The 15061-nt window shown below is 35.3% G+C and overlaps 1 protein-coding gene across 4 annotated transcripts in view; it reads left to right on the forward strand.

Moving 5' to 3' along the window:
• The window catches only part of TMTC3 (transmembrane O-mannosyltransferase targeting cadherins 3), a 60343-nt gene that overhangs the window by 16032 nt on the left and 29250 nt on the right, over positions 1-15061 (forward strand). For all 4 annotated transcript variants that reach the window (XM_006933916.5, XR_002743960.2, XR_002743961.2 and 1 more), the window contains exons 3-6: positions 5327-5545; positions 7453-7552; positions 11240-11355; positions 11802-11974. In XM_006933916.5, the coding sequence (XP_006933978.3) occupies positions 5327-5545; positions 7453-7552; positions 11240-11355; positions 11802-11974 (608 nt within the window). The remainder of the gene's footprint in view (positions 1-5326; positions 5546-7452; positions 7553-11239; positions 11356-11801; positions 11975-15061) is intronic.

The following is a 15061-nucleotide window of genomic DNA, read 5'->3' on the forward strand; positions in this document are numbered from 1 at the left end:
TGGTTCCATATGAATTTTAGGATGGCTTGTTCTAGTTTTGAGAAGAACGCTGGTGCAATTTTGATTGGGATTGCATTGAATGTGTAGATAGCTTTGGGTAGTATTGACATTTTGACAATATTTATTCTTCCAATCCATGAGCACGGAATGTTTTTCCATTTCTTTATATCTTCTTCAGTTTCCTTCATAAGCTTTCTATAGTTTTCAGCATACAGATCCTTTACATCTTTGGTTAGATTAATTCCTAGGTATTTTATGCTTCTTGGTGCAATTGTGAATGGGATCAGTTTCTTTATTTGTCTTTCTGTTGCTTCATTGTTAGTGTATAAGAATGCAACTGATTTCTGTACATTGATTTTGTATCCTGCAACTTTGCTAAATTCATGTATCAGTTCTAGCAGACTTTTGGTGGAGTCTATCAGATTTTCCATGTATAATACCCTGTCATCTGCAAAAAGTGAAAGCTTGACTTCATCTTTGCCAATTTTGATGTCTTTGATTTCCTTTTGTTGTCTGATTGTTGACGCTAGAACTTCCTGCACTATGTTAAACAACAGCGGTGAGAGTGGGCATCCCTGTCGTGTTCCTGATCTCAGGGAAAAAGCTCTCAGTTTTTCCCCATTGAGGATGATGTTAGCTGTGGGCTTTTCATAAATAGCTTTTATGATCTTTAAGTATGTTCCTTCTATTCCGACTTTCTCGAGGGTTTTTATTAAGAAACTTTGCTGAATTTTGCCAAATGCCTTTTCTGCATCGATTGACAGGATCATATGGTTCTTATATTTTCTTTTATTAATGTGATGTATCACATTGGTTTGTGAATGTTGAACCAGCCCTGCATCCCAGGAATGAATCCCACTTGATCATGGTGAATAATTCTTTTTATATGTTGTTGAATTCTATTTGCTAGTATCTTATAGAGAATTTTTGCATCCATATTCATCAGGGATATTGGCCTGTAGTCTCTTTTTTTACTGGGTCTCTGTCTGGTTTAGGAATCAAAGTAATACTAGCTTCATAGAATGAGTCTGGAAGTTTTCCTTCCCTTTATGTTTCTTGGAACAGCTTGAGGATAAGTATTATCTCTGCTTTAAATGTCTGGTAGAACTCCCCCGGGAAGCCGTCTGGTCCTGGACTCTTATTTGTTGGAAGATTTTTGATAACTGATTCAATTTCTTCGCTGCTTTCTATTTCTTCCTGGTTGATTTTTGGAAGAGTGTGGGTGTTTAGGAATTTGTCCATTTCTTCCAGGTTGTCCAGTTTGTTGGCATATAATTTTTCATAGTATTCCCTGATAATTGCTTGTATCTCTGAGGGATTGGTCTTAATAATTCCATTTTCATTCATGATTTTATCTATTTGGGCCATCTCCCTTTTCTTTTTGAGAAGCCTGGCTAGAGGTTTATCAATTTTGTTTATTTTTTCAAAAAACCAACTCTTGGTTTCATTGATCTGCTCTACAGCTTTTTTAGGTTCTATATTGTGTATTTCTGCTCTGATATTTATTATTTCTCTTCTTCTGCTGGGTTTAGGCTGCCTTTGCTGTTCTGCTTCTATTTCCTTTAGGTGTGCTGTTAGATTTTGTATCTGGGATTTTTCTTGTTTCTTGAGATAGGCCTGGATTGCAATGTATTTTCCTCTCAGGACTGCCTTTGCTGCATCCCACAGCGTTTGGATTGTTGTATTTTCATTTTCGTTTCCTTATATTTTTTAATTTCTTCTCTAATTGCCTGGTTGACCCATTCATTCTTTAGTAGGGTGTTCTTTAACCTCCATGCTTTTGGAGGTTTTCCAGACTCTTTCCTGTGGTTGATTTCAAGCTTCATAGCATTGTGGTCTGAAAGTATGATGGTATGATCTCAATTCTTGTATACTTATGAAGGGCTGTTTTGTGACCCAGTATGTGATCTATCTTGGGGAACGTTCCATGTGCACTCGAGAAGAAAGTATATTCTCTTGCTTTGGGATGCAGAGTTCTGAATATATCTGTCAAGTCCATCTGATCCAATGTCTCATTCAGGGCCCTTGTTTCTTTATTGATCGTGTGTCTAGATGATCTATTCATTTCTGTAAGTGGAGGGTTAAAGCCCCCTGCAATTACCACATTCTATCAATAAGGTTGTTTATGTTTGTGAGTAATTGTTTTATATATTTGGGGGCTCCTGTATTTGGTGCATAGACATTTATAATTGTTAGCTCTCCCTGAGGGATAGATCCTGTAATTATTATATAATGCCCTCCTTCATCTCTTGTTACAGCCTTTAATTTAAAGTCTAGTTTGTCTGATATAAGTATGGCTACTCCAGCCTTCTTTTGACTTCCAGTAGCATGATTAATAGTTCTCCATCCCCTCACTTTCAATCTGAAGGTGTCCTCAGGTCTAAAATGAGTCTCTTTTAGACAGCAAATAGATGCATCTTGTTTTTTTATCCATTCTGATACCCTGTGTCTTTTGGTTGGCACATTTAGTCCATTTACGTTCGGTGTTATTATAGAAAGATATGGGTTTAGAGTCATTGTGATGTCTGTAGGTTTCATGCTTGTAGCGATGTCTCTGGTACTTTGTCTCACAGGATCCCCCTTAGGATCTCTTGTAAAGCTGGTTTAGTGGTGACGAATTCCTTCAGTTTTTGTTTCTTTGGGAAGACCTTTATCTCTCCTTCTATTCTAAATGACAGACTTGCTGGATAAAGGATTCTCGGCTGCATATTTTTTCTGTTCATCACATTGAAGATTTCCTGCCATTCTTTTCTGGCCTGCCAAGTTTCAGTAGAGAGATCAGTCACGAGTCTTATAGGTCTCCCTTTATATGTTAAAGCACCTTTATCTCTAGCTGCTTTCAGAATTTTCTCTTTATCCTTGTATTTTGCCAGTTTCACTATGATATATCATGCAGAAGATCGATTCAAGTTATGTCTGAAGGGAGTTCTCTGTGCCTCTTGGATTTCAATGCCTTTTTCCTTCCCCAGATCTTGGAAGTTCACAGCTATTATTTCTTCAAGTACACCTTTAACACCTTTCCCTCTCTCTTCCTCCTCTGGAATACCAATTATGCGTAGATGATTTCTCTTTAGTGCATCACTTAGTTCTCTAATTTTCCCCTCATACTCCTGGATTTTTTTTATCTCTCTTTTTCTCCGGTTCCTCTTTTTCCATAATTTTATCTTCTAGTTCATCTATTCTCTCCTCTGCCTCTTCAATCCGAGCCGTGGTCATCTCCATTTTATTTTGCAGTTCATTAATAGCATTTTTTAGCTCCTCCTGACTGTTCCTTAGTCCCTTGATCTCTGTAGCAATAGGTTCTCTGCTGTCCTGTATACTGTTTTCAAGCCCAGCGATTAATTTTATGACTGTGATTCTAAATTCACTTTCTGTTATATTGTTTAAATCCTTTTTGATCAGTTCATTAGCAGTCGTTATTTCCTGGAGGTTCTTTTGAGGGGAATTCTTCCGTTTCGTCATTTTGGATAGTTCCTGGAGTGGTGTGGGACTGCGGGGCACTTCCCCTGTGCTGTCTTGAATAACTTGTGTTGGTGGGCAGGGCCGCACTCAGACCTGATGTCTGCCCCCAGCCCACTCCTGGGGCCACAGTCAGACTGGTGTGTACCTTCTCTTCCCCTTGCCTAGGGGTGGGATATACTGTGGGGTGGCGTGGTCCGTCTGGGCTACTTGCATACTGCAAGGCTTGTGGTGCTGAGGATCTGGCATATTAGCTGGGGTGGGTAGGCATGGTGCACAGGGGCAGGAGGGGCAGTCTCAGCTCGCTTATCCTTTGATGATCTCCTATGGGAGGGGCCCTGCGGCAACAGGAGGGAGTCAGACCTGCTGCTGCTGCCGGAGGGATGGATCTGCAGAAGGACAGCATTGGGGTTTCACAGTGCAAGCAAGTTACCTGGCTAGAACTGGTTCCCTTTGGGATTTCGACTGGGGGGTGGGCGAGGGAGATGGCCCTGGTGAGCGCCTCAGGGGCTCAACAACTCTCCTTCCTGTTTTCCTCCAGCCTTCCAGCTTTCCAAGCAGAGCTGTTAACTTATAACCTTCCAGATGTCAAGTCCCTCTTGCTGTCAGAACACACTCCGACTGGCTCCTCCGCTTTTGCCAGCCAGACTTGGGGCCTCTGTTTGGCCGGCGGGCTGCCCCTCTGCCCCAGCTGCCTCCCGCCAGTCCATGTAGCACGCACCACTCGCTGCCCTTTCTGCCCTCTTCCGTGGGCCTCTTGTCTCTGCTTGGCTCCAGAGAATCCGTTCTACTAGTCTTCTGCTGATTTTCTGGGTTATTTAGGCAGGTGTAGGTGGAATCTATCTAAGTGATCAGCAGGACACGGTGAGCCCAGCATCCTCCTACACCGCCATCTTTCCGAGCTAAAATTTTTAAAAATAGCTAGGATAATATTTTATGTGGTTTTGACCTATGTTTTATTCTTAAATCGGCTTTAATTTTGTCTTACAGTAAAACTTTTCTGGTTAAGTGAACCTTACAGTTTGTAAAGAAATTCAGCAACTTCACATAAAATTTGATTTCTTGCCAGTAGAGACTATCATAACAAAGTTTTCTGTTCTCTAAGAAAGTTTTTGCTTTTGTATTATCCTCTGTGTAGTATTTAGTGAGTTTTTGGCTTAATATATTCAGGTGTATACATTACAAAGGTATTTTTCATAAAACAACTAGACAGTATCATTTTGAGAGTTCACCGTTTAAACTGTGCTGGTAAACACTTAATTCTTGTATTTCCTTTTGAAGAGCTAGCCAGCAGTTATATAAATGCTGGTATTGGTATAGATGGGGATATAGGCTTTGGAAGGAATCTTTCGGTCTAATTTGATCAGTGCTATTATATTTTTATTTTATTTTATATTTTTATTTTTAGAGAGTACACAAGAGGGTGGGGGGAGGGACAGAGTGGGTCAGAGAAAGAGAACCTTAGGTAGGCTCCACCCCTCAGTGCAGAGCCTGATGCAGGACTTGATCCCACAACTCTGGTATCATGACCTGAGCTGAAATCAGGAGTCGGACAGTCAACCAACTGAGCCACCCAGGTGCCCCTATTTTTTTCTTTTTTTAATTTGTGTGTTAAAGAGGAGTTAAAAGTCAAATGTTCTTCCTCTGCTGTTGATTCTTCATTATATTTAGGAGAGGAAATTGCCATGTTGTGGGACTAAGGAAATAGGAAAACACAGCTTATAAAGCTATATTTTATGTTTGTGTTATCCTTGGAGCATTCATTTCATTATTTTATTGCTAGTTTCAACAGTAAATACAGCAATTAGTTTGTGTGCCCTGAAGAACCTTGGTACTTTAATGATGATGATTGTTTTTTTCCTTTCAGGAGAGAAGCCACAAGTCTTACCGTCCCTTAACAGTATTGACATTTCGCTTAAATTATCTGTTTAGTGAGCTGAAACCAATGTCATATCATCTCCTAAATATGATTTTTCATGCTGTGGTTAGTGTGATATTTCTTAAAGTCTGCAAACTTTTTCTGGACAACAGGAGTAGTGTCATTGCTTCTTTACTTTTTGCAGTGCACCCAATACACACAGAAGCAGTAAGTAAAACTGTGAAATCAATTTTTTTTCTTTTTCTTTTTTTTTTTTTTTTAGCGGAGCCTACATAATGATTATAATGGTATATATTTTTAAGAAAAAATTTAACTGTGGCTTTAAATCAAATATTTGAAGATTTTTTAATTAGTGTAAGTCTTAACTTTCTAGGTTACATAAAATTTTTAAATTTAAAAGAAGTTTTGAAACAAGCATTTATTATTTAAGGGTATAAGATATAATTGCTCAAGATTAGTAATGTAAAATATAAATGAATATAGGTCTTTTTGCTAATTTTTTTATGAATATAGATTTAAAATATTTGTCAACTTGGCATTGTGTTTCAAAGGATAGGAAATATTTAGTAAGGCAAATTTAAGTAAAGGATGAAAATATATCAAAATATATGTAAACATAAACACATCCTAACAAATGATGATACCCAGTACTTTTCATGTTGTCTCTTGCCATGTGTTTCAAAATTGTTAGCTGTCTCTGCTGTTGCCAATATGTCTGTCAGCCAGTACCTCCTAAGACATACTTAAACTATAACTATTTTTCTTGAAAACCGTGAAACCCCAAAACTGCGCACAACAGAGCAAAGAGGACTCTGTTCGATTGCTTTGTTATGAGCTTTGGTTGTAAGCAAAAATGTGTATGTTTAAATTCCAAGTGTTTGAATGTCTGTGTGTATTAGAAGGGGTGTGTGTGTCTCTCACTGTCTTGAACCTTTTTATGTCTAATTGAACAGATATTTTTCCATATGTTTATAAAAATGATAGGTTGTTTTAAATTCTACAGTGAATTCAGAGTACTTTTTTTTCTTTTTTTAATTTTTTATTTATTTAAAAAAAATTTTTTTAAGTGTTTGTTTATTTTTGAGACAGAGCATGAGCCAGGGAGGGGCAGAGAGAGACACAGCATCCGAAGCAGGCTCCAGGCTTGGAGCTGTCAGCACAGAGCCCGATGCAGGGCTTGAACTCATAGACCATGAGATCATGACCTGAGCCAAAGTTGACGCTTAACCAACTGAACCACCCAGGTGTCACAAGAGTACTTTGTTTTTAAGTTTATTTATTTTGAGAGAGAGTATGAGTAGGACAAAGGCAGAGAGAGAATCCTAAGCAGGCTGCATATTGTCAACAGAGATCATGACCTGAGCCGAAATCAGGGGTCAATGCTTAACTGACTAAGCCCCCTAGGCGCCCCCAAACTTTTTATATACTGGCCTCTTTTTTTTCTTTTTTTTAAGTTTATTTGTTTTGAGAGGGGGAGAGAGAGTCCCACGCACGCTCTATGCTGACAGCAGAGATCATGACCTGAGCTGAAATCAGGAGTTAATGTTTAACTGATTCAGGCACTCAGGCATACTTTAAAGGAAGAGGTTTGAGGGTTTTATATTTAATTTTTTAGAATTTAAAAGGGCTTTTTAAAGTTCATTGTTTTTAGTTTATAAGTTTATTTTGAGATAGACCTTACTGAATTTATGATGTTTTTATATTTTAAGAACACTTGTATTTTAAGAAAATATGTAAGGTCTTAGGTTTTTTGTTTTTTTTAATTAAGACCTACTCTAGATAGTGTACTAATATTATGTAAGATGTTACTGTTGGAAGCTGGGTAAACTGTACACAGGACTTCTCTGTATCTATTTTTGCAACTCCCTGTGGGTCTGTAATTATTTCAAAATAGTGATGATAATAGAACTATTGTAGAGTCACTGGAAAATATATTTTTATGGAAGATACACAGATTCACCACACGAGGGCACTCAAAGAATGTCTAAGAAACTGAAACATGCTTGAAAAATTATGGCAATTTAATTTCTAAAGTGCTGTTCCTATTATATATGGTAGTTAAATTTTCAAGAGGCTCTTCATTAATATGAACTCCTCTCCCTTTCCCTTTTTAGGTAACCGGTGTTGTAGGAAGAGCAGAACTTTTGTCATCTATCTTTTTTCTAGCTGCATTTTTGTCATATACCAAATCAAAAGGACCAGATAATTCCATAGGTAAGTGTCTAACATTTAATTTTTTTTTCTATAGATATAAAACTTGCTAAGTAATTTTTATTTACTCTATTTGTTATAAAATATATGCCACACTTGGGTTTATCTTTATATATTATACTATTTCAGCACGTATGAACATACGAAATTGATATGCAACATTGTCAATAGTAAAAATTATTTTTGTATGCAGTTTATATTTTATCATGACTAACAGATTCTGTGTTTAATTTAACTTAAAAAATTTACCCTAGAGTATAGGAGTTTTAGAGTCATTCCTAGTTCCATCTGTTGTTACCTATCAGAGATACAAGTACTAATACTTCAGTTGTCTTTCTGTAATAACACCTGTGAAGGCCATGAATTGTATTGTTTAGATAAAGTTGAAAGCCTATTAGAATATAACTTTTATTAGGTGTTGATCATAGTTCAGCTATTTATGGAGTCCCTACCATGTGGCCCACCCTGGAAAATGCTTTGTACACATTAGCTCATTAATCCTAGTTACGCCAGCTATTATCAGAAAACAAGTTCCAGGCAATAAAAATGATTTGTGTGAACAATAGACCTGAAAGAGGTTTTACATAATAGTAACCTGTATTTGGTTGATCTAAACTTTAACTCTAATTTTTTTTTCCCTACATCATTGGAGAATTTTCTCACTATAAACCCAAAGTACTGATGATAAGGGGCCTAATTTTACATTAACGGAAACTAAGTTTCAACAAATAAGTGATTTAGCCAAACACCTTTAGTGTTGTCTTAGATTTGTAATATAGGTAGGTTTCTATCTCCATTTCCTGGAATGGAGTTCCTGGTATACAGTAGGTGTTCAGTATATACTTGTTGAGCAAATGACCAAGTCAGCGATTAAATTATAATTAAAAAAAGTGCTGAGCCTGCTTTGGACCTCTCTCTGTCCTCTTAACTCCCATAGTCCTATTCCACATTACATAATTTTATACTTGAGACCATAAACAGATTTGTCATCATCTTTTGTATTCACTATTTAACATATGTGTCCTTGCAAAGGTTTCCAATTTGTAATTATTTGATCACTTTAAATTCTAGGTTATTCATGACCCACACCCATTTTGAAAGCATGATCCACCTCAGGGCCTTTGCTTCTTTCTGTTACTTTGGGTTTCTGCTCAGATGCCATTAGCAGCACCACTCATCTTCCCATTCCTTTCTATTTCCCTTCACCTTCTGTTTTTCTTTATTAACACTTAGATCATCAGTTAACAAATAAATCTTGTTTATATGACTATTATCTTTCTCCTCCACAAAATGTAGTAGATACTTAAAATAACTATTTGAATATATGTGATTGCTAAAGGTTTGTATCTTTATACATGTAAAATTCAGTTTAGAAACGTATATTTTGAAATTGGAATGAATTTTAATGATTGAAATGGATTCTGTATTTATACGTGTATATTTTTAAGTGTTGTTAGTGTATCTAGCAGGGGGACTTGTTTTGGACAGAATTACACATGGTTAACTTTAACCCCAGAGATCTATTTATAAAATCAAAGTATGTGTTCATACAGTAATGTAATCACCAAAAGTTGAAGAACTGAAGTGACTGGTTTCAATAAAGCTTTTGCCTTTATTAGAGCTGTTAGTTGCTGAGATTGAATCCAGCATTACAGAATGCAGCTGTTTGCTTTCTGTCTTGGAGTGGAATTACAAACTAGGAGAAGCTCTGAATTTAATGTCAGAAGAACCAAGTTAAAGTCCTGATTTCTTTATTGTGCATGACTGTTTTTTGGACCTCTAAAATTCTTTCTTCTTCTTAAAAATGCACATGATTACATCTTCCCTTATATCACAGTAGAGTGATTTTGAGACTCAAATAATATATGCTCAACTGGTTATACAAGCCATTTGATACATTGTTTTAAATATCTTTTCAAGGCCGTTATTTCCCACTAATTTTTATTATATTCATACCCTTCCATTCATACTATTCTCTGTATCATTCATTTGCTAAGCTTATTCCCTCCTCCTCTCTATGCATGCATACCTCTTCCCCAGTTTTTCTGTGTATATATCTTCAAGGTTCAACTTTAGGTTCAGCTTGTTTTGTAAATAATCATCTACTGATTTCTTTCCTGTATGAATTTCTTACGGAATTTAGCATTATGTTTCATTCCTTGGTATAATGTACTTTTGTATTGATGGTTTTGATCTGACTAGAATATGAGATTTTTTTTTTTTTTGAGGAAAGGAATACTGTTTTACTGGGTATCTCCAATAGTGTTTGAAGGTTTTTTGAGTTGTTTTTCTTTCAGTAATTTTAATCAGTAGAGTATTTTAAAGTTGAAAACAATTTCAAAAATAAATGAATTTCTGTAGTAAGCCCAACAACAAAAGAAGATATATCAAACTCATGAATTATTTTTCTATTTATACTTGGATTTAAGTCAATTATTTGAGATTTTGCTCTGATTAATGTTCTTAATAAGTAAACCTGAGGCCACACAATTATACTGCAATATGTTTTTTTAACTTGAAAAGAATTGGAGGTCATATTTTATAGTAGGAAAACTTAAGCTCAGAAAACTTGTTCAAAGTCATAAAGCAAGTTAGTAGATATGAAATTATTCTCAAAATTCATTCTTCTTGAATCAAATTATTACTACTAACTAGTTGATATTGCTTAAAGTTGATGAAGTAGGTTTTCTATTTAAGTAGGACTTATGAATATTCTATTGATAGTATTTTTAAGTATATATATATATGTACATATATATGTGCATGTATATATATCCTGAGAGAGAGTGCAAGAAGGGAAGGGGCAGAGAGAGAGAGGAACACTACCAGCACAGCCCAATGCAGGGCTCGAACCCACAAAGCCGTGAGATCATGACCTGAGCTGCAACCAAGAGTTTGACACTTAACTGACTGAGCCACCCAGGTGCCCTCTAATGCAGATTTTTTAAAAGAGTAGTATTAATTTAAATTCTATTTATCTGTTTCAGTTTTTATACTCTTTAAAATAAGAATGTTATTCTACTTTGCTTAGTAGTTTTCAGTTTGAAGTTTTTAATAAATGACAGATATAATAAAACATATAGATGTCTGTGTAATAATTTAAAGAATTTGCCTTCATTTCACATACATGGTTCATTAATCACAACACTCCAGCCTTTAAGCTTCCCTTCTCCAATTTGGCCACCCTACCTTTGTTTTAAAAATTAGTATTTCAGGGCGCCTGGGTGGCTAAGTCGGTTAAGTATTTGACTCTTGATTTCAGCTCAGGTCATGATCTCAGGGTTCCTGAGATTGAGCCCAGCTTTGGGCTCTGTGCTGACAGCAGGGAGCCTGCTTGGGATTCTCTCCCCCCCCCCCCCCCCCCCGTGTGCGTGCATGCATGCGTGCATGCTGTCTCTCTCTCTCAAACTAAATAAACTTTTTAAAAACATTTCATTAGATAATTTTCCTCTCTACAAAAATTTTTTAGTTTAAGTTATACATTTCGATGTTTTGTTTTGGGTATATAAAATCACAACATTTAAATACATTTTGAAATATGAAGTATAGGTTAATGGGAAATAACACAAATGTGAATATAGAATCAGGAGGTTTTTAGTAATGTCCAGCAGTTGTATAACTTAAAATATTCATTTATGATACTATAAAATTGTTTTGTGTAGTTTATATTTTTCTGTTCTTAAATTGCAGTATGGACTCCAATTGCTTTGACAGTGGTTTTAGTTGCTGTTGCAACATTGTGTAAAGAACAAGGAATAACAGTTGTGGGAATTTGCTGTGTGTATGAAGTATTTATTGCCCAGGGGGTAAGGAGAAATACAATTTTTATTGTTATCTTTTATCCTATTTGAATTTGATGATAATAAACTTGGTTTCTAAATGTGTCATTATAAATTAGTCTCTTTACCAATAATGTTACCAAAAATTTGCAAGAAACTGGCATATTTTGTCCTCGTAGCCACTGAAAATTACTTAACATTTTATAACTCCTTCAGTTTTTTAAGACTGTTGTTTCAGTTTCAATAATGGAATCATTAGGTAATTTGGAAATGTACACAGTAATACCGTCCAATATGATTCATTATTGGGTAAGATTATTGGACTCAGTTTTATTCCTTATCAGTTCCACACATTGCTCCATACTGATTTTATAATTACAGTCAATTTATATCTAATCTTGCATTTTGAATGTATTGCATTGTTGAAAACGTTGTAGTATATTGTTATTTAAAACTTTTTTTTCCTTTTGCAGTATACTTTGCCATTATTATGTACTACTGCCGGACAGTTTTTCCGGGGGAAGAGTAATATTCCATTTTCTATGCTGCAGACACTAATAAAACTCATTGTTTTGATGTTCAGTACACTATTACTTGTTGTGATTAGAGTCCAGGTCATTCAGTCCCAACTTCCAGTATTCACCAGGTATGGAAATTCTGGTTCTTTTTTTGTTTTTGTTTTGTTTTGTTTTGTTTTCATTCTTTCTTTAACTCTTGATGTTCAGTGATTATAATAGAAATGTTTGATTTACATTGAGTTTTTTTTTCTTTTTGCATGTTTATTTATTTACTTATTTTGAGAGAGAGTAAAAACAGAGCACAAGCAAGGGAGGAGCAGAGAGAGAGGGTGAGAGAATTCCAAGTAGGCTCCACGCTGTCAGCACAGAGCCCAATGCGGGGCTCGATCTCATGAATCATGAGATCATGACCTGAGCTGAAATTAAGAGTTGGCTGCTAAATGACTAAGCCACCCAGGCGCCCCTACATTGAAGTTTTTTTTTAACAGCTTTTTGTATAATTAATATTTTTTTAAAACCTGCGTATATTTATAATGTACAAATTAGTAAATTTTGACATATTGAGTACACTCATGAAACCAACGAATAGAAATAATGATTTTAACCTAATGAAACTTTAACCTATTTTAACTTAATTGGTTATTAAGTGATGTCTTATATAGTTTAAGTGATTTTTATCTACTTGTTCTATTATTAAGTAGAGGATGTTGAAATCTTTGACTATAATTGTAGATTGGTCTATTTCTTCTTGTAGTTTTTACTTCATGTGTTTTAAAGCTCTATTTTCAAGTGGTTAACATCTAGGATTATAATGTTTGATGAATTAATCCCTTTACCTTTATTAATGAGTTTCTTTATCCTTAGTAATAATCTTTACTCAGAAATTCACTTTATGTATCTTTTGTTAGAGTTACATGGTTTATCTTTTTCCATCTTTTTACTTTTTATCTATCAATACCTTTTTTTTTATTTTGAGAGAGCAGGGAGAGACAGAGAGAGGGAGAAAGAAAATTCCAAGCAAGCTTTGAACTGTCAGCACAGAGCCCAGGGCAGGTCTCAATCCCACAAACCATGAGATCATGACCTGAGCTGAAATCAAGAGTAGAACACTTAACCAACTGAGCCATCCAGGCACTACTATCAGTATCTTTGAAGTTGATATCTTACAGGCTGCATATAATTGAGTCTTCCTTTTTTGTTTGATCAGATAATCTGTTTTTTAAATGAGGTGTTTCAGCCATTTACATTTAATGTGATTTTCGTATTGTACCATTTTTGTTTGTGACTAAAGGACTTTATCATTTCTTGACCTGTAGGTCTGTTGATGCCAAATTGTTTTAGCTTTTGTATATAAAAATATCTTTATTTTACCTTTGTTTTTGAAAAAGATTTTCCCTGAGTTTAGAATTCTACACTGACTGTTTTGCATTCAGCACTCTAAACATGTTGCTCTACTATTTTCTAGCTTGCATTGTTTTTACTGGGAAAACCTCTGTCATCTTTATTTTTGTGCTTCTGCATATAGTGTGTCTTTTTCTCTATGCCTGCTTTTATTATTTTCTCCTCACCATTGTTTCTCTTTTTATTTTATTTTTTAAATTGAGACATAACTGATATATAACACTATATGAATTTTAGGTATACAGTGTCATGATTTAGTATATGCATATTGAGAAATTATCACAATAAATTTACTTAACATCCATCACCACACATAATTACAGAGAATTTTTTTCTTGTGATGAAAACTTTTACGATCTACTTTCTTTGCAGCTTTCAAATATGTAATATGGTATTATTAGCTGTAGTCCCCATGCTGCATATTACTACTGTAGGACATACTTATCATATAACAAAATTTGGGTGAAGGTGGTCAAATGATACAAACTTCTAGTTACCCTTTTATTTTCTTGTGTACTGTGCTTAGGTTAACTGAGTTTAGAATCTGTATGTTTTAGTATGTAAATTTTGGAAATGTTTTAGCCATTACTCATTGAAATTTGTTTCTATTCTTCTAGGACCCCAATTACATGTAAATTAGGCCTTTTGAAGTTGTCACACTAATGCTCTGTTTATTCCCCTCCCAAAACTATTTTCTCCGTTTTCATTTTGGTAGTTTCTTCTGCTTTGCATTCAAGTTCACTGGTCTTTTTTATGCAATGTCGAATCTCCCTTTAATTTTTTCTAGTTTTTTTCATTTCAGACAGTTTTCATCTCTAGAAATTCTGTTTAAGCCTTTTTTCTATGTTTCATGTCTTTACATGTTCTAGTACTTTAATGTCTTCATCTACTAATTTTCTTGTGTGTGTCATTTCTTAGATTGAATAATTTTTCTCCTCATAGATTATATGTTTCTACTTTTTCACATGCCCAGTAATTTTTTAGTAGATGCCATATGTGAGTTTTACTTTAATATATTCCTATAAATATTTTAGAGCTTTATTTTGGGATGCATTTAAGTTATTTGAGAGATGTTTCATCTTCTAGTCTTGCTCTTAAGCTTTGTTATATGAGACCACAGCAGCATTTATGATAGAGGTAATTTTCTTCCACTACTGATTCTGTCTGATAGACTGTGACTTATGAGAGCTTTTATTCTGGCTGCTGAGGAACTATTCCTAGCTCTGTATGGCATTTGAGAATTTTTATCTAATTCGTTTGAGAGGTAGTTTCCTATTTCTATTATTTTTCCTGCTGCTGTAACAAATTAGCAGAAACTGGGTAGCTTAAAGCAGCAGAAATTTATTCTCTTACATAAGTGATGGAGGCCACAGTCCAAACTGTGTCAGGCATAGTTGGTTCCTTCTGAAGATTCTCAGGAAGAAGTCTGTTCCATGCCTCTTTCCTAGTAGCTTCTAGTGGTTGCTAGCAGTCTTTGGCATTCCTTGGTGTGTTGCTGTATCACTGCAGTGATTATACATTTGGTTTAAGGCTCACCCTAATCCAGTGTGACCTCATCCTAACTTGACTAATTACATTGGCAAAGAACCTATTTCCAAATAAGGAAAAAAATCTGAGGTTCTGGATAGACGTGAATGTTTGAGAGACATGGTTCAACCCACTACACTGACCTTGAGTATTTCCATATATATATGCTGATCGGTTCTGATCAGTACTACAAACTGGAAGGAGACCCTCTACAAATCTGAGTTCTCTTTCTCAGCAGCTTTCTTCTCTCTGGTATTCTCCCCCACTGACTTTATCGACCTGGGCTC

Source organism: Felis catus, chromosome B4 (genome assembly GCF_018350175.1).
Source record: "Felis catus isolate Fca126 chromosome B4, F.catus_Fca126_mat1.0, whole genome shotgun sequence".
Lineage (NCBI taxonomy): Eukaryota > Metazoa > Chordata > Mammalia > Carnivora > Felidae > Felis > Felis catus.